Below are 20,298 nucleotides of genomic sequence, written 5' to 3'. Positions count from 1 at the left end.
TGAGCCAAGCATGCCATCTTAGCACAGATCCAGTTACAGCAGCCCTGCAAGAGGCCTCCAAGGAATAAAAACCACATTGTAAAGAATGTTTCCCAACTTGTTCAGCTGAATGTAATAAATCCTGCAAATATTTATTTTCCACACAGTCAGAGATTAACATCATTTTCTGTTTAAGTAGTCCCATGATATGCTGTTGATATTTAAGGATATGAAATTGACAGTTTAAAGCCCAGATTGCCAAGGTTGCAGAAGTGTAAACCTTCTTACCCCATCTATCCAGCGCCCTGGAGTCTCTTATCAGAAGGGGTAGGATTTTTAGCAGTAGAGGCCTTAATTCCCTTGGGACCCTGATAAATGGTTTCAGGATCAGCAATAGGATTTTTGAAAAGAAATTTATGGGAGTCAGGAACCCTGTAGAATCTGTCTGGCTTACAAGGAGCTGGAGGCAGAGAATCAGGAGCCATACTAGATTCTGAAAAAAAACATAATCAACAATGTCTAGAACAGGAGGTATAACCAAAGGCCTATGCTGAGGAAGAAGAAAATCCCTAAGTCTCTTTTTAGATTCAGAGAAATCCTGACTTTCCCAGCGGAAATGTTCCCTTAAGGTATGTAAAGTTTCCCCAAAAGAAAAATCCTCAGGGGGAGAAGCAGAAGGAATGGAATCTTCTGCATCAGAGTCCTCATAAGTAGGAATAGACAAATCCTGCTCATTAGAAGAGTCAGAAGAAATAGAATCCTGTTCAGAAGATTCATAATCAATGTCTTGCCTAGGCCTCTTAGAAGGAAGGGGTTGGCTACCCCTGATCAGAGTAATTAAATCTTCAGCCATTTTGATCATTTGTTTTTTAGGCATAGGGGCCTGCACATGTGGTCCATGCGTCGGTTTTTTAGACATAGATTTAGACTTTGGCCTTAGTTTTGAAGATGGCGTTGGTCTAATATACAAATCTGTAGGCCTGAAAACACCCTCAGAACCCGGTGCCTGCACAGCGGCTCTGGACCCATGTAAGGTAGAGACATCCATGGGTTCAATAATTGAAGCATCTACCGACATACCGGACTCCGAATGGGTCTCAGTAGAGGCCTGCGAATCACAAGTAGCGGGTACCAGGGGCTGCGAACGTACCTGAGTACTGGTGAATTGGCGAGTGGCTTAGGAGAAGCGTCATCAGTTTTGGACCTAGACGGTCTATGTCTTTTTCTTTGCGTTTTTTTAGGTATTCCGATAGTCGGATTGCTAACAGATGACATTTCTGGATAATTAAATCTTGAGCCAAAATATTCTGAAGCAAAAATATACCGATGTTTAATAGTACGTTGATTAAATTTAGCACAAATCCGACAGCAAGGCACATTGTGGTCAAGGCCTAGACAAGGAATACAGTACAAATGAAAATCCTTATGAGGTATTTGCTTCCTACAAGTAATGCAATTATTAACTTTTACTGACATCGGTAAGGAACAAGAAAAAGTTTCCCCAACAGGGTACTTAGCTTTTAGTTGAAGACTTTGGTTCTGAAACTCAAAAACAAAAATGTCAGGAGTCGGCCGACCAGCACTTGTGAACTGATTTTGCTTCGGGCACCGCGCGGCAAGAAAGACTGATGTAATGGTGTCGGCTGCATATTTTATACCCCTGACGACCTGACGTCATGGAAGAAGGGACAGCAACCGACACAGGACCCAAGACTTTGCTAATCAGGCCGACTGAGGGCAACCTGCCAGCAGATTACCCCAAATGTAATGACTGCAACAGTGAAACACGAAGAACAACTGTTCCTTTGAATAGGCCAAAATGATTGTCGCTAGTGCCTGGGAACTAATATCTGACCTGGACATCTCAGCAAATTCTATGGAGGCCTAGCTAGAGGTAGAAAAAAAGCCTAGTGCCAAACTCCAGAGCAGTGGGACATTTCTTGAAGGCAAAGGGTCCAGAGACAGACAAGGCAAAGCCTCACTTGGACTGATGCTCTTGGAAATGGTGAGGTCACCAAGACCTCCTACTATATGCCTAATGGTTCTTTAATCAGTATTTTCTTGGTTGTGTCACTAATCCTGTGTCTGCATTTATTTGGTGATTTCTTAAGCTTTAGGTTACTATATTTGCATTCTCCTGCTAGGGAGGAGCAAACAAGCCTTGAAACAGCTCCCAAAGGTTCTTCCCTAAGCAAAACAGGTCCGGACAGTAATAGTCTTTCAGTAGAATTAGTCCTCCCCAGGAACACATTTTTGTGATTTTTTTTCCTGGGATGTCACGCATAACAGGGGGGAAAGAAAAAAAAAAACTTGCCCAGAATAAGCAGTTATGAAACGCAGCTGCAAATGCAATATACCAGAACAATACAAGCCAACTCTGGGAGGGGGGGGTTCTAAACAGGTTAATGAAGATCACATCCTACAGCAAAAAGAAATGACTACTTGGAATGACATTCCTTTTCAGTCAGCTATCAGAATGGCTTCCTGAGAAGGGGGAGGAGTTCATCACTGCTCTGGAACTATATGGAACCTCTCAAAGTCGGGCCTGAAGGGTAAACATCCACCTGCAGCTAATTCCCATGGATAATGAATGACACTGCAAAACTGATCCCTATGAAAACATCAGAATAATCATAGTTCCCCAAGTGTTCCCAAAACGTTCAAGTATACAACCTACAACCTTCACAGTAATGAACCCTGTACAATTTCAAACTGCATTAGGCATCCAGATCAAGGAGTTCTCTGCAAACTTAAGTAGTTTTTTCCCCACTGTATTTGCACTTTTGAACTGTGACTTTACTGTACCACTGCTCCTTCATGGATATCTCAGAGTACTTTGTGGTTGTGACTTGCTTAAGGATTGCACAGTAGGCTAACAGAGACTGAGTGACTCAGACTCTGGATTACAAGGAGGAGTTTATTAACTGTTCATAACCTTAATCCTCTGGGCTAACTGCTAGACTTTAGATTCAAGCATGTGTTGAGGACTGAACCCAGGGCTTCATGCATGCAAGCTATGAGCTCTACCACTAAGCTACATACCCTAGCTCTATGTTATAGTCCTTGATCTGGATGCCTAATGGATATGGTCTACAGACCTCAATGTTTTGCCAGAGATGGTCTTCATCTGTCACCCCTGGGATTTTGGTTACTGGCAAAGGCTCTTGCCACCCCATATTGCCCTTTTTAGGCAGTGCCATAAGAACAAAAAATCCTGACATAAAAATACCCTCCCAACAGCAACTTTAAGGTTATACTGTTAAATGCTAGGAATCTAAATCTAAAATTGCCCTCACTGGAAGCAGCCCTTAATTTGGAAGATGTTGACATTTATGCAGTCACACAGACCTGGTTTAAGGCTGTGGACAGCAGCCCAGCCATACTGGGTTATACTTCCTTCCACATGTTCAGACCACAAGCTGATGACACGAGAACCAAAGGAGTTGGTGTTATCATGAACATCCTCACCCCTCCACCTCCCCCAGTCAACGAAACCATAGCCAAAAACCTTTCCAAAGCAAACTTCAAACTACTTGCATCTGAAGTGGAAAGCTTCACTATTCCCTTGCAGAAGGATAATGATATCCAGGATGCGGAATCCTACACCAAGGCACTCTGTATGCATCTTCAGGATTGCATGGATTGTGCTATCCCAAATAAAACCAAGACTCCTTCCTCAAGCAAGAAGAAACCAGTCTGGTGGACCCCGGCCATAAGCAAACTTTACAATAAAAGGAGGAGACTTATACAAAAAAAGGCCAAATCTCAAGTAGTAAAATCATCACTGATCAGCATTAGTAAGAAATTGAGGGCCCTCATCAAGTCAACTAAAGCTAATTTTGAAAAGAAAGTTGCCAAGGATAACCATAAGGCCTTCTATGGCTACGTCAAAAACCTAAATGGCAACGCTCAGGTCTATTCTGAGCTAGTACAAAATGGAACAAAATACACTGACCCTTCTGACATTGCCAACATCTTGGCTGACAGGTTCAGCCCCCCTTCAGGGCCTATTACCATTCCAGGGGATTGTGTAAATCCAATTATTATTGATATGTTGGTTACCAAGACTCTATCTAAAGCTAAAAACACTGCCTCCATGGGACCAGATGGTGTCCCAGGCTGTGGCATAGGCGAGCTCCAAAAGGAATTAACCCCATATCTTAATACCCTGTTCTGTCTCAGCCTCTCCACAGGATATTTGCCCATAGAATGGCGAACGGCAACGGTGGTCCCGCTACACAAGGGTGGGGCCACAACTGACCCTGGGAACTACCGACCAATAAGCCTGACCAGTCTGATCTGTAAGACTATGGAGCGAATCATTATGGAACTCATAAATGGAGAGATTGGGAACCTCCAGTCGCTGGAACCCACACAGTTAGGCTTTGTCAAGGGCAGATCATGCCTCCTGAACCTGGTGGATTTCTTTGAGACAGTTACTCAGGCTACAGATAAGGGAAAGGAGGTACACACGGCTTACCCTGACCTTGCTAAAGCATTTGACACCATTCCCCATTCAGGTATTATTGATAAGCTCACCAGCCTGGGCATAAACCCTTACGTCACAAGATGGATCGCAAACTGGCTCTCAGACAAATCCCATAAAGTAAGAGTAGTAGGATCTATGTCCGAATCCAGACCAGCAACAAGTAGTGTGCCTCAGGGCTCTGTCCTGGGGCCCCTCCTGTTTGGCATATACTTCTCAGAAGTACAGGCAAGCACAGAAGGGCTGTGGCTGACAGTTTGCGGACAACTGCAAACTGGGTGCTATAATAGAGTCTCCGGCCGATATGGAGATCCTCCAGAAGAGCCTAAATGAGACTGATGCATGGTGTCAAAGCCATGGCCTCAAGCTAAATGCAAAAAAAATGCGTAGTAATCCCCTTTGGAAAAAACAGAGTACCTGCAAACTACAGCATAGGAGGTAATCCCCCGAAATCTGAAGAAGAAATAAGGGATCTAGGGACCCAAATAGATAGTCAGCTTTCCTTTGATAACCATGTTGCCAAAGTGGTTAGAAAATCCTTCTATGTGAGATCCATCTGATCACGAAAGGGTTCGCATCAAGATCTAAGGATGTAATGGTGCCCCTCTACTCTTCCCTCATCAGACCCATTATTGAGTACAATGCACCAATTGGAATGTACCTGGCTAGACATCTCCAGCAGCTAGAGAGACCACAGAGGTATCTAACCAAGAGGATTACTGGCGTCAAACAGTTGCCCTATGCAGCACGATTGAAAAAGCTAAGACTGTTCTCTGTTGCATACCACTTTCGCAGAGGCGATCTCTGTCTAACGTACAGTGCCATATCCAACTGAGAATTGTTGAACATGCTCCATCTTAGCAAAACCAAAACTACTCGAGCTACACGCTCTAGGGATATAAACCTCAACACAACAATGAATAGAACATGCTGGAGGGATAGATTCCCTTCGCAGAGACTTCCCTTACTGTGGAACAGGGTCCCGATCTTCATAAGACAGAGCCCCTCACTATCACTCCAAGAGGAACCTTGATGAGTGGATGGGTAACAGAAAGTTCACACTGGGGATCACACCAACAGCACTACTAGATAGGGGCCAAGGTCACTAGCTGCTAGTACAAGGGTCTAGGGAACTACTAAAGGGGCAGTGAATACCGCACAACATGGCTGGGCTAATATATGCCTTCAGGCAGATAGCCCAGTACCAACCTATGAACCTATTATTCATTAAATATAAATACACCTCTAGATTAGTTATACAGAACAATTCCCGGGAATTAATTCAGGTGCAGCTGACTGTTGGTAAGACTCCTCTTCAAGTCATTGCCAGCTACAAGACCCCTTCCATGAAACAGGACAACCACTCAGCCTACATGTATCTACTTGAGTCAATTAAGATACAACCAGATACCCTGGTTTTGGGTGACCGTAATTACCTGTCCATTGACTGGGTAAATTAAGTGTGTTCTAACTCATTTGCCCAAAGATTCCTTGATTTCATTAAATCCAGTGCCGTGGATCAGCTGGTTGACACCCCCACAAGAGGCTCAAATATCCTGGATCTAGTGCTCACCAACATGGAGGACCGCTGCACAACCCACGACACAATCAATCTCGCTAGAAGTAACTATAACATCAGACCCCCCCTTTAACAGCAATGACACTAAAAAACTTCTCCAAGGCATTAACAGCTTCATAGCCCCTCCACCCAAAGATGGAAAGGAAACCTACACTGGGTTATACACCAATGCCTTATAAGAACATCTGCACAATTGTATCGACTCTGCTGTGCCTGATGGGTTCAAAGTAGGATCTTCAAGGAGGAACAAACCTGCCTGGTGGACATCTGCCATAAAAAGGCTATACAATAAGAGAAAGAAATTGCTGTCTAAGAGTAAGAAGGAAAGGTTTCAAAAATACAGTTGCGTACACTTACCATAAATGTAGATGTTCGAGTGTATTCAATGTTGCAGTCATCACACTTGGGCTATCTTGCCAGGGCTAGCCCTCAGTCGACCCGAATACCAAATACTTAGTATTTCTGCATTGGTTGCTGTCGCTCCAGGACTGACGTCAGGTCGTCAGTGGTATAAAATCAGGCAGCCGACGCCTTTACATCACTTTTTCTTGCTCCAACTGTCAGGAGTCCCCAAATAGGGAGCTAGGTTATGGTGGAAGACCACCACCATAAGAAAGTAAATACCAAAAATTCCCTGTAAGGAGAGAGAGAGAGAGACAAGGGGGATTGTGGGTGGGAAACCAGGACTGCAACAGTGAATACACTCGAACATCTTCATTTATGGTAAGTGTACACAACTGTAGTATGTTCTTCATGTTCCACTGTTGCAGTCATCACACTTGGGTTGATTCCCAAAGCTGAAAAAAAAGAGTGGAGGCAGTCAAGAAGACTGGGGGCTGGCTAGGATGCCCAGCAAGACTGCAATGGTAAAGCCTGCCCTGGATTTGGAGAAGATAGGCAGATGATAATGCTTGGGTATAAACAGAAGTCCAGGTTGCAGCCTCCAGGATGTCTCTGGTGGGGACCCCTCTGAGAAAAGCTACAGAGGTGCAGGTTGCCCTGGTGGAATGCGTCCTGATCCCCTTTGGGGGCAGTTTCTCGTGCTGTTTGTAGCAGAAATGGATGTAGTGTGCTATCCATCTGGAGATTGTTTGGATATGGCCTTGAGTGCAGAATCCTTTCCCCCTTGTTTTGTGGGTTAGGGAAAAAGGTGGACAAATGAATGGATTGGTTGAGAGCCACACTGGACATCACTTTAGGCATGAATGATGGGTTACTCCTGAGGGAGACTCTGTCAGCATGGAAAATGATGAAGGGCTCTACAGTCATGAGTGCTTGTAGCTTTGAAACTCTTCTAGCTGAAGTGATGGCCAGAAGCAAGGCTGTTTTCCAAGAGAGGAATTTTAACTCTGCTGAAGCTGCAGGCTCAAAAGGGGGTTGGGTGAGCTTTTCCAACACAAAGTTAAGGTCCCAAGCTAGGGTAGGAGCTCTTCTGGGTGGCCTAAGTTGTTAGCCCCTCTTAGGAATGGTTTGATGAGAGGGTGTGAGAAGAGAGGTGGCTCTGTGCTGTAATGAGCAGAGATGGCAGAGGCATGAATTTTAATAGAAGAGAAGGACAGATCCCTGTGTAGTAGGTTTGCTAGGTAATCCACGATGAAAGGAAGGGAGGGCTGTGCTGTTTTGGCTCCCTTAGCCTGGATCCAGGTGCAAAACCTTTTCCACTTGTCAGCATAGGATTTTCTAGTGCTGGGGCATCTGGCCTCACGTATAACATTCAGGACTTGTTTGCTTAGGCTGGCAGCTTGAGGAGAGGTCAGGGAATAAGCCAAACTGCCAAGTTCAGGGTCTGCAATTGTGAATGCATGAATTATCCATTCCTCTGGGTCTGGAGTGTTGGGATCTGAGGTAGGTGCCATGGTGGCAGGGGTGACAGGCTGCGCAGCAGTGTGCACCAGTGCTGGCGTGTCAAGTCTGGGGCAATCAAGATTGCCCTTGGTTTTTCCTCCCTTACTTGAGCAGTATCCTTGAAATGAGTGGTAGAGTGAGAAATGCATAAATCGAGAGGTTTACCCATTGGAAGGACAGGGCATCCACTTTCCAGGCCTTGCTGTGAGGTTCCCTGGTGCAGAATTTGCTGAGCTGATGATTGAAGTGGAAGACAAAAAGGTCCACCTTCGGGGTGCACCATTTCTGGGTTACAAGGTTGAAGGTTCTGTGGTCTAGCTGCTACTCGTGTGGGTCCAGTAGGCTCCTGCTTAAGCTGTCTGCCAGAGAGTTTAGGGAGCCTGGCAGGAATTGTGCTAGCAGGTGTATATGCATGGCTGAGGCCATGTGCCAAAGGGTCATGGTGAGCCTGCACAGAGGCCATGAGTGAGTCCCTCCCTGCTGTTGATATACCACATCACTGTGGTGTTGTCTGTTGTGATCACTAGAGGCCTCGGGGAGAGTAGGGGTCTGAAAGCTGTCAGGGCGTGCTGAACAGCTAGCATCTCTTTTTGGTTGATGTGCAGATGTATTTGACTTGGGCTCCAATAGCCCTGAATGCACCTGCCATCCAGGTGTGCACCCCAGGCATAGTCTGATATGTCTGGTGAGGGTCTGGGCGGCGTGGGGTTGTGAGAAGGACGTTCCTTGTTGGGGTTGCATGCTGCTGCCCACCAAAGAAAATCTTTCCTTAGACGGTATCGTATGTATGATAGTTTCCAGGTCTTGACAGTGTTGACACCAAAGACTTTTTAGGTACCATTGTAGTTTCCTCATATGCAGTCTGACATATGGAATGAGTAGAATGCAGGAGGCCATGAACTCTAGAGCTTGCAGGATTTTCCTTGTGGATTAACTGGGTTCTGGTGGTTAGTTGAGAGAAGTAGCCTGTCAGGTAGGCTTGTTTTTCTGGAGTAAGGAATGCCATCTGGGATGCTGTGCCCAGGCTTGCTCCCAGGAATACTTTTTGTGTGGGGACTAGTTTTGATTTCTTTTTGTTGATAGTATAACCCAGGGAGGTCAGTAGGTTCTTTACAAAGGTCAGGTGCTGTAACAGCTTTTCCTGTCTGCCTGAATCAGGCAATCGTCTAAGTAGGGGTACATTTGAATATTTCTTTGTCTGCAAAAAGCAATGGCTGGAGCCAGGCATTTTGTGAAAACTCTGGAAACAGTGGATAAACCAAAGGGAAGTGCAGAGAACTGAAAGTGTATAGATCCTGCCCTGAAACGTAGATATTTCTGCAAGATTCCCTGATTGGGATGTGTAGGTAGGCCTCTTTTAGGTCTACGGTGGCTAACCAAGCATCCTTGGAAATCATAGGAAGAAGCTGCTGGAGGGTGAGCAATTTGAATTTTGGTATCACCAGAAAGGTGTTTAGAATGGATAGATCGAGGATTGGACACCAGGTGCCCTCTTTTCTGGGTACCAGGAAGAGTCTGGAATAGAAACCTTGTCCTATCCCATCTGCAGGAACATGCTGTATTACCCTATTGGAGAGCAGGGAAAGGACTTGCTTTTTGGCTTCTGCCCACTGGTTTGGAGGAAGATCTGGGAACCCTTTTGGGGTTGGCAGTGTGTAGAAATAAAATTTGTATCCCTGGGACACTATGTTGAGGACCCATCAGTCGTTGGTAATACAGGCCCAGTTGTTTGCATGGAAGGAGAGTTTTCCTCCTAGGGGCACAAGCAGGTGGGCAGAGATAAGGGGTGGCGGTGTAAAGTCATTATGAGTTCTTACCATAAAGGCGTGGCTTAGCATTCCCTGGGACTGCTGTCTGGGGAGGTCTGCTTCCCCTGGACCTGGGCTGTGCTGGCCTGGAGGGGGGCTCGGAAAGGACCAGTGCTTGGAGGGGCAATGCCTACTGAACCTCGGAGGCTGGACCTGTAAAAAGTCTTTACCTGTCTGTATAGATTTAGCTTTTTCTTTTTTAAGCCCTCTTCTGCCTTGGTGCCAAACAAATTTGTCTTTGTTCAATGGTGCGTCCAATAATTTTGATTTGACATGGTCTGGCAAGGTCTGTTCCTTAAGCCAAGCATGCTTTCTAAGGACAGAACCAGTGACCGCTGCCCTGCAAGATGCCTCTAGGACATCAAAGTCACATTGCAAGGTGTGCTTAGTAACTTGGCTTGCAGAATGCATAAGCTCTTGTAATTCTTTATTTTCTGTACAAGCAGAAAAGGAAGATATTTTTTGTTTGAGGAGTTCCACGGTATGCTGATATTTCAGCATGTGGAACTGACAATTTAGTGCTCTAATAGCAAGAGTTGCAGAGGTGTATACCTTTCTACCCCATCTATCTAAAGCTCGGGAATCCCTGTCTAAGGGGCTAGGATTCTTAGCTGAGGTTGCTTTAATTCCTTTTGGTCCTTGGGAGATGACCTCTGGGTCAGCAGTACGATTTTTGAAAAGGAGTTTGTGAGAGCCAGAGACTCTGTAATACTTGTCAGGTTTCCTGGGAGCAGGAGGAAGGGTGTCAGGAGTCAAACTGGATTCCATAAAAACATCATCCACAACATCCAGGACAGGAGGAATGGCTAAAGGTCTGTGCTGTGGTAAATCTACAAATTGCCAGAGTCTCTTTTTTGACCGAAGATAGTCCTGACAGTCCCATTGAAAATGCTCCCTTAAAGTATGTAGGGTTTCACCAAATGAAAAATCCTTGGAAGGAGAGGCAGAAGGAATGGATTCCTCTGCATCAGAATCATCATAAGCAGAGAGGGGTTGCATGTCTTCATATTCAGAAACCTCAGAGTCATCAGACTCCTGTTCAGATGAAACTACTGGGGAAAAGTCTTTTTCTTTTGGAAGGGGTAGCCTGGCTTCCCCTAATAAGCATAATAAGGTCTTCCGCCATTTTAAGCATTTGAGACTGACGCATGGAAGGAGATGCCTGAGCTTGGGTCGTCGGTTTTTTAGGCGTAGTTCGTACCCTGGGCCTTAGTTTTAGAAAGAACTGAAGACTAGAAAGAAGTCGGTCTGTGTTGAGTATCGGTAGTGCGAAGAACTTCTTCAGAAGCCGGTGCCTGCTCAGCGGCTCCGGACCCATCTAAGGTAGAGACATCTGCAGGATCCTTAGTTGAAGAAGAAGAGTCTCACGGCATACTGGACTCCGAACGGGTCTCGGCAGTGGCCTGCGAATCCACAAAAGCGGGCATCAGGGGCTGCGAAAGCACCTCACTGAGGACTGGAGAACTAACGACTAGCTTAATGAAAGCGTCGTCGGCAGTTTTGGACCTGTGCGGTCTGTCTCTATCTTTATTCTTATGTTTTTTCGAAAGACTGGTAGTCGAATGGCTTACTGAAGCCATACTGGAATACAAGGACTGAGAGTGAAAATATTTAGCTACAATAAGAGACCGACGACATATAGTTCTGGCGTTGAACAAGGCACAAAAGCGAAAGCGAAGGACATCATGGTCTGGGCCTAAACAGGTGACACAGTAAGAATGGAAGTCTCGGTGTGGTATTTGCTTTCCACAGGCGAGACAATTGTTAACTTTTTTGTGAAATCTTCCAAAGCTAACGACTAATCAAAATTAACTTCCCAAACTAAGGACAGCCATAAGGCATTCTTTGGTTACATTCACAACCTCAAACGAAAGTCCCAGATTTGCGCTGAACTAGTACTCATTACAGCCGAGTGCGCCTTCAGGTGTTTCTGCAGTTACCTCCTACTGTGCCTCTAGTGTTAATCAAAATATTGCTTGTTCAAATTTGCATTAATAATTCCAAAACCATGCTACATACAAGGTATTAGAATATTTTATCTTGAAGCATACGTGATGGCAAACACAACTGTACTGATATTTATCCTTTGTCAATCAGTATTTGTTAGAATTGCAAAATGATAACTTCAAGGTTCAAGCCACACCCACTGGGAGTTAAGGTACACACTCAAAAGAGCTGTACTACAGGGAATGAATTAATGGTACTACAAATACAAAACCTGTGGATACAGCAAACCTGCCGGCTGACAGGTTCAGTGAAAACTTCATTTCCCATCCCAACCACACATACCCCAAAGCATCCCTACTACCTGTCCACCACCTAATATCAATAAAGAGCAGGTCTTAAATGCCCTTTCCAAGGCCACAAATACAGTCTCTATGGGACGACATAACATCCCAGGCTGTGTTCTACATGGGTTAAAACAGGAATCAGCAACATCACTGGGTACTCTCTTCAATCACAGCCTAAGCACTGGCTTTGCCCCAGAGAAATGGGAAACAGCTACCGTCATCCCTTTACTCAAAGGGGGTGCATCCACTGACTCTGGGAACTACATACCCATTAGCTTGATCAGCCTTTTCTGCAAGGTCATGGAACAAATCATCATGGACCTTATCAACAAAGATACAGAAAATCTCCAAATGCTTGACCATACCCAGTTTGGCTTTGTCAAGGAGAGATCTTGCCTGTTAAACTTGATGGACTTCTTCGAGATAGTCACCAAAGCCCCAGACAAAAGTAAATCTGTGCATACGGCTGATCTGCACTTGGCCAAGACCGTCAACACAATCTGCCACTCAGGCATCACTGATAAACTCTCCCAGTTGGGTATCAACCCATATATTGTCAGGTGGGTTGTGAACTGCCTCACTGACAGAACTCATACAGTTAAAATAGAGACTCCTGACTCCACCTCCTCCAGCAGACCTGTAACCAGTGGCATCCCACAAAAATCAGTTCTGGGACCCCTACTGTTCAGAATCTTCTCCCAAGTCCAGGCAAAAAACAAAGGTCTGTGGCTGATTGCAGATGACTGCAAACTGGGAGCAGTCACTGAATCCCCTAACGATGTCAACATCCTGCAAGAGGGTCTTACGCAGACTGATTGGTGCCAAAGTCATGGTCTTAAACTAAATGCAAAAAAATGCTTCCTAAGGGCAATGTACCTGCAAAGTGCCACATCAACAGCAATACCCCACTCATTCAGTGGTAAGAGATCTGGGCACACAGATTTACAGCAACCTTACCTTTGATCACCATGTCTGCACAGTGTTAAGAAGGGCATTTTATACTGCTAATCTCATAAGCAAGGGCATTGCCTCCAGAGAAAGTACTCTTCCGTTATCGGGTAAATAAGAGAGTACAATGCTTCCTTTGGTATGTACCTTTCCAAGCACCTGCAGCAACTGAGAGATCACAAATGTTCCATACTAAGAAAATTCAGAGCTTCCAGCATCTGTCATATGTGGACAGAATGAAATTCACTCCACTCTACTTTCTGTCGTACAGACTACTCAGAGGCGACCTGTGCCTTGTATATATAGCGCAATCTCTGACCTTGCTTTATTGGAAATGCTGCACATTTGCAAATCAAACAGCACACGGGTCACTCACTCTAAGGACCTTAAACTGCTATGTGACAAACAGAACATGCTAGGGGGACAGATTTGTCTCCCAGATGCTTCCTCACCTACGGAACGACTTTCCAATTCATGTTAAACAGAGCTCCTCATTGATCCTATTTAAGTGCAATTTGGACAATTGGAAGGGTAACCACAAATTCACCCCGGGGGTTCCACCCGTCTCCCTCCTAGACAGGGGAATGGGTGCTGATTTTACTGCATACTTTAAAAATGACATTCTTGGGAACAAAGGCTGATATTTAGCTAGGCCTGTAAGGGCCCCAGGGCCATTAGCCTAGTAACCTCCTATGATTCTATGACTGAAGTAATCAAAAATTGACAGACATTTGAATTTCACTTCATATTCTCCAGAAAATGCATGCTAAAGCACAACCTGCTATTCTAGCAACATTTTAAGTTTATAGGAACATTTAAAAATTTGGTCATCTCTTTGGGCCTTTGTCACCCCGTTATTTTTGGCTTTGCCCAGATTTATGTCTCTAAGAGTTTGAGAAGTAAGGCATCACTTAGCACTGTGCATTCTGTCAGATGACAATAGTATGACTTACATTAATCAATCAAGTACTGACTCCTTTACCTGTGAAGAGAAAATCATACAACTGCAACATTTTGAACACTATGAATTCTACTAGTAAACTTCTGAACTGGTGATTACCTCTGCCCTGAGTATTGACCCCTGCATTTGCAAATGTAGTCATCATTGTCTGGGATGCACGTTCCTCCATAGAGACACGGATTGGAAGCACAAGGAGTAACACCCATTTCACAGTGTGTGCCCAAGAACAGAGGGGTGCATTTGCAGTAGTAACCTAAAAAAATGAGCACATAAAATAATTACATGTTTGCACAACCAAATACTTGGAAAAAAACTGATAAATATCATTAGGCACTTTAAAACTGCTGTTCTAATACACAAATCAATGTTGACCTTTCAGTCAGAAGGCTACAATCCAGATGGAATGCCCCCACCCAGGTCTTCTACTTAAATTAGGAAAATTTACCACAATGACAAATGTGGGTATTAGGAGAGTTGCCACACAAAACCAAAGCTGTTAATCCTTAATAAAATGCCTCATTTTGTTGGGAAGCCAAGACAATGCAGACAACTGAATACATATAGCCGATTACTTGTATGTAAGCACAATTCTACAATGGTAAGGTCTTCACAACCTTACAATCAATTCTCTACCAAGAGTTCTAGACCCTTTAGCACCTTAAAGTAACATCCTGTGCAACTATGATCTTGTTTCTATAGCATCATGTACTGTATTTTGCCAAAACAGAGGATGAAATCTCTTCATTACAAGCCAAATGAGCCAGCTAGATGGTACTGATGAAAAATCAATACAATTAATTTAAAGTATTGGAAAAAGTGAGTCATCTTTTGCTAAATGAACTTCTAACCCCTGAAGTCTCAATTGATACAGATAACAGTGGTACGAAAAACAGGATTTCAATAGTGACCACAGTAGTGGTCTAGTTTAGGGAACATTAGGGAAGATTACCAGAGCAGCCACCTAGAGCATGGTGGGATGGTTGGTTAAAAGATCAAGAAAAACGGCAGCATACACTTCAAAATGCAGAGGCAAACCTTGCACTTCCTCTAGATACAAGGTCCAGCCTATAACGCTCAGAAAACGTGAGCAGAGGACCAAAGCAGCAGCTTGTAGCATGTCCTGTACATTAATCCCTTACAAGAAAGCCATAGTTGCTGCTTGGGCCCTTGAAGAATGTGGCCTGGTCTTGCCTCACAATGACTTCCCATGAGCCTTTTGACAAGAGACAATACAGTAAGGTATCTAGTTAGAAATGGTCTGCCTGAAGACAGGCAATCAATTAATCAACAAATAAATATAACACCTGTTCTGTAATTCTAATGCCTCTGTTTCTCTCAGTTGCTTACAGCCATCCAGTGAGCATAGGATTCCTTCCTCTTCGTTCTGATGGAAAACGTCTAGCAAACAGACTACTCTTTTCAAAATTACTTGCATACAAATATTTTGGGTATGGGCAATACATTTTCTTCTAGCCTGCAACTAGACTGCTTGATTCCAGGTTACTTACATGCATACAAACATTTCCGGCACAGGCAAATAAATGCCCTTCTAGCCTACCAATATACTAAGACATAACTTCAGGCATAAAGGAAGGATTAAGTTCATAATGTTTCTCTACCCTTGTGGAATACGAGAAAAGATCCCTTACACATTAAGGCATGATGTTCTAAAACTCTCCTGGATGATAAAAAAGCCACTGAAAAAGGTGCTTCTGGGACAGGAACTTTAAAGCGACAAAAGCAGCTAAGGTAAATTTTTATTTTAGCACAAAGTATGGGTCCTAGGCTGGAACAAGTGTCCCCTTTCTGGAGGCCTGACAGAATGGACATCCTTTAGGAACTATCTAACTGGTTGCCTGGATACCAAAGAAGAAAGCCAAAGAACAATCAGGCAGAGAAGGTGCTGAGAGGTGTACCTTCACAGATATGTAAGCTAATCCAGAGGAAGCCAGCTTGGAAATATAATGGAACATTGTAAAAACATCCACAAGTTTTGTAAGAAAGGCTCTCCTTTTGGTATGAAAGCAGAAATCATTACAATTTAGTTCAGTATTATTTCTTGGTACTTGGCAGCCTAACCCCCTTTGATATCTAACAAGTCTCTGGAATAAAGGTACCCAAAAACAAGCAGGGTCATATACTCCAAGCTGAAAGATTCACAGTGGACAGGTTGTGATGAATGAACCAGCTGTAATGGGTGGGAAAACCAGTAATCCCTGGGCCAGAAGGCAGCAATCAATATTTCTGCCCTCTCTTCTTCTACACTTTCGATCACTGTGGAGAGCAAGGGAATAGAGAAAGCATACAGAATCAGATGGCTCCATTTTAGGAAGAAAGCAGACACTGCCTGAGCTTGCATGTGAGATACTGTGAAGCAGAATTTGTTCAGTTGTCTGCCTGTTGGAGAAGCAAAGGGCTCTGTGTCTGGCACATATCTACTGAACAATTCAAAGGAGGACGCCCCTGTGCAGCATCCATTTGTGTGAGTTTGCTGATATCCTGCTTAACTGATCTTCCACTTGACTCTCTTCTGAGAGTATGCAGCCCACTGCTAGGAGTAATCTGAACTGCAATGCCTGCTCCCAGGACTGTAGAGCTAGCTGTGACTATACAAATTCCTCAACCCTCCTCCAAGAATACTTTCTATATCAGATAAAGGGTCTCGCCCAAAGGAGACATCCTCAGGATGTTTCATCAGCCTAGAATCTCTTCAATGAGCCTGCAAAGAATCACAAAGACCTACACATTTTGTAGCTACTTCTGCAGAGAACACATCAGGTATCTGTATGTAGAGTTCCCTCAAGGAAATGTCCTGCAGGAGGTCAACAGGTACCTGCACACTCGCGTCCCCGACCAAGAGGAAGACTACTACACAGAGATGATTTTAGCAATGAAGTCCTTAGGCATGAAAAATCCTTAGGCCAGTTTGGCCATGTCAACAAGGTAGATATCGGCTGATGGACAGCTCCAAGGCACAGTGGGACACAGCCTTGACTAGATCCTAGATGACTTGGTTTGATTAATGGCCTAGTTGCTAAGTGTGGGAGAAATGATGAGTCTCTTCCTAAGGGGAAGGGGGGGGGGTATGTTGACTGGGAAGAGGTAGAAGGCATGTACCCTGTTTAAGATCAGTGGAGAACACAAACATAGCAGGTGGAGACAGCACTTTGTTGGTCAGGGGAGGGAAAGGTTGAGTGGGTTTCATCACTACATATACAAGAGTAAACCCACCCCACAGTCACTGCGCACCCAACCACCAAAGATGCTTTCTGTCAAGGCATGCACACAGAAATAGGGCGAGTCAGGAATTCACACCAAAAATCCTAATGGCTGCTTGCATGACGACTGTCTGCCCAAAAGGGAATGACTAAGCAAGAGATGACAGTGACTGGTCAGAAAAAGGTGGTAATTGAGAAAATGGTATCTCATGTTTACCAACATTTCATTACAGGACTTGAGCAATTTCATCAAGTTAATTGTAAAGCCATTACACCGAGCAAAGAAGATTTTGATCAGTGATTACGGAGAGTGTAAAACAGGACTTACAAAAATAACTGCATTTTTACTGCTCAGTTAATCTTTGAGTGGACGTTCATGAAAGGTCACACGACTGGGTACTCCGATGGTCACAGTTTGATTTTTTTTTTTCCCTGGAAGATTCCATGCTCAGGGCACGTCAAACTCACAAACTTATTCAGCCCATGAGTCTGACAGTTCATTCTAACTTCTACTAAGCCTGCAGAAAATGAAGAAACAGAAACTTTAGCACCAGTATTACTAATAATGCAAAATGGTAGCAGGACCACACGATAAGAAAAAAGAAAGAATATACAAAGGCTCAGTACTGGTACTGAAGTCATCAACAAAAAAAAAAAAGAAGTTATGAACTTACCATAACGTTCCATGTGAGCTGTTCATCTCGCCTTCATTCTTACACATGGGTTTGGAGCCGATCCATCAGCTCCAAGTCGCCACTTTCACAAGTTCAAGGTTTTAAGAGTAGCTCGAGGCCAAGACCCTATCCCATGATGTTATCTGTCTCACCTCAGATCTAGTTTGCTGATCCCAGCATGTAAAACATGACAACACATAAATGGTACTCCAGCCGGAGTAAGAAATCCTAGAACAAGACACACCAGAACGCAAAGTCTTGCTCGTTCTTCGAGAAGCCTGGAGGGGGAAGGCAGGTTTATTATAAGAATGCACCCTTATCCTGGGTAGCTCACGGAAGTATATTCTTGAGAACAGTAGAACCAAAGGAAGTCCTATCCCTGGGGTCCCTATCTACTTTGTAATGCGTGATGAAGGTATGCAGCTTAAACCAAGTGGCAGCTGCACATATAGTGCCCAAAAGCAGCCTAGCTGCATAAGCTGAGGAAGTAGAAACAGCCCTAAGTGGAATGCGCTTTCACGCTATGTTCTAATGGTTGATTCAATGAGGAGTATGTGAATTTTATGCAATCAGTTAACCATTTGAAAGAGTAACATTGGATACTGGTAGCCCTTTCTTTGTGTCAGCATGAGAAACAAAGAGTTGTTCTGATCTTCTGAATTCTTTTGTTCTGTCTAAATACAATCTTAATTGCCTGTGAACATCAGGTTTATGCAACATATACTCCAACTTGTTAGAATGGTTACTGAAGAAAGTTGGGAGTTCAATAGTTTGATTCAGGTTAGCTTCCGAACATACCTTTGGAAGAAAGGAAGGGTTAGTCCTCAGTGACACTCTGTTGGAGTGAAACATCAAATACGGGGGTTTGATAGCTAGGGCCTGAAGTCTGGACACTCTACGTGCTGACGTAATGGCTACCAAGAAGATAGTTTTCCAAGAGAAATTTTAATTGGCAGGATGAGGCAGGCTCAAAGGGAGGGAGAATAATCTGTGATAACACAAAATTCAGATTCCAGGGAGTAAAAGGTTGTCTAACAGGTGGTCTAAGATGTATGGTACCTTTTAAGAAGGCCCTACATAGTCTGAGACATTAAGTTAGAACCTTCATATCAGATGTGAAAATCTGAAATTGCAGCCAACTGAACTCTTTAAGTGGCAGCTGCAGCACCTTCATTAAAAAGCTTAGTCAGGAATTCCAAAATGCTAGCAAGTGGGGTGATGTACGGGTCAATATAATTTTGTGAAACCCAAAAAGCAAATTTGCTTCCATTTGCTGGCATACAACTTTTTGGTGGAAGCTTTATGAGAGGATACAAGGATATGCTGTACCTCAGAGGAGAAATTGTGTGACCTGGCTAAATTGGAAACTGGAGCAGCCAAGCTGTCAATCTGAGGGAATGAAGAGAAGGATGAAGAGTCCCCGACGAATGCATTAGTAGATCTGGAACTGGGTCCAGAATCCAAGGTTCCTCTAGTTGGTAGAGTCGAAGGAAGGGGAACCAAATCTGTCGAGGCCAAAACGAGGCTATTAAAATTACAGTCCTCCCCAGGGCTTTGGCTTTCTGCGAGAATTTGGAATCAGGGGAATGGGTGGAAAGGCATAAAGGAGTCCCAGGGGCCAATCGTATACGAGCGAATCCCTTTGGCTGTCCCCTGATGTGGGATTCAAGGCAAAGTAGCTTCTGCATTTCGCATTCATAGGGGATGCAAACAGGATCTGTGGAAAATCATCTCCGCAACCTCGTCTTTGAGGGACCACTCATGTGGCATCAGAATGGCTCTGTTCAGTTTGTCCGCGATCACATTGGATTTCCCCAGGATGCGAGTTGCTATCAGAAAGCACCTGGTGGATACAGCCCACTGTCAAACTCTCAGGGCCTCTCGACATAAGGGGTAAGACTTGGTTCCCCCTTGCTTGTTGATATACCATACCAGAGAAATGTTGCCTGTCTGGATCGCAATCATCCCCAGAGGTAGAGAGTCGTGGAAATACTGCAACACCAAAAGTACCGCTCTCAACTCCAAGACATTAATGTGCAACTGTGACTCTGTCTCTGACCAGGTGCTTTGGGCTGTTCTTCCCTGAAAAAGCCCCCCCCATCAGAGAAGCGGCCATGGTCACCGTGGCTGATGGCAGGTGAAGAACAAATGGGCAACCTACTGTTACATGATGGCTGGTCAATCACCATTGAAGATCCTTTCTGCATGAATCTATAATCATTATCAAGAATGACATCGGAAGTTGTTGGTAAGACCACTGGGAGAAGAGTAACCACTGAAGTATTATCATGTGCATACGCCCCAGAGGAACTGCTATGAGTGCTGCTGCCATAGTACCTAATAGTTTCAACACTTGAGAGGCTGGTACTTTTTTGCTCATCAGAATGTCTGATACCTATTGTCGAAGAGTGACTATTCTGTCCAGTGGCAACTTTACCATGGCGGTGGTGGTGTCTAAGTCTGCTCCGATAATGGAGATACGCTGCTATGGTGACAATGCAGACTTGTC

General features: G+C 44.3%; 1 protein-coding gene across 1 annotated transcript in view; it reads right to left on the bottom strand.

Moving 5' to 3' along the window:
- Positions 1-20,298, bottom strand: part of FAT1 (FAT atypical cadherin 1) — a gene marked incomplete in the record, with an annotated part of 1,563,619 nt that overhangs the window by 60,248 nt on the left and 1,483,073 nt on the right. Inside the window, 1 exon segment of the mRNA XM_044062507.1 lies at positions 13,997-14,150. Within this exon segment, the coding sequence (XP_043918442.1) occupies positions 13,997-14,150 (154 nt within the window).

Source organism: Protopterus annectens, chromosome 2.part1 (assembly GCF_019279795.1).
Source record: "Protopterus annectens isolate FY-2018-M chromosome 2.part1, PAN1.0, whole genome shotgun sequence".
In the NCBI taxonomy this organism is placed as follows: domain Eukaryota; kingdom Metazoa; phylum Chordata; order Ceratodontiformes; family Protopteridae; genus Protopterus; species Protopterus annectens.
Note: the sequence above shows the minus strand (reverse complement) of the source record. Positions and strands in the feature narration are given on the sequence as shown.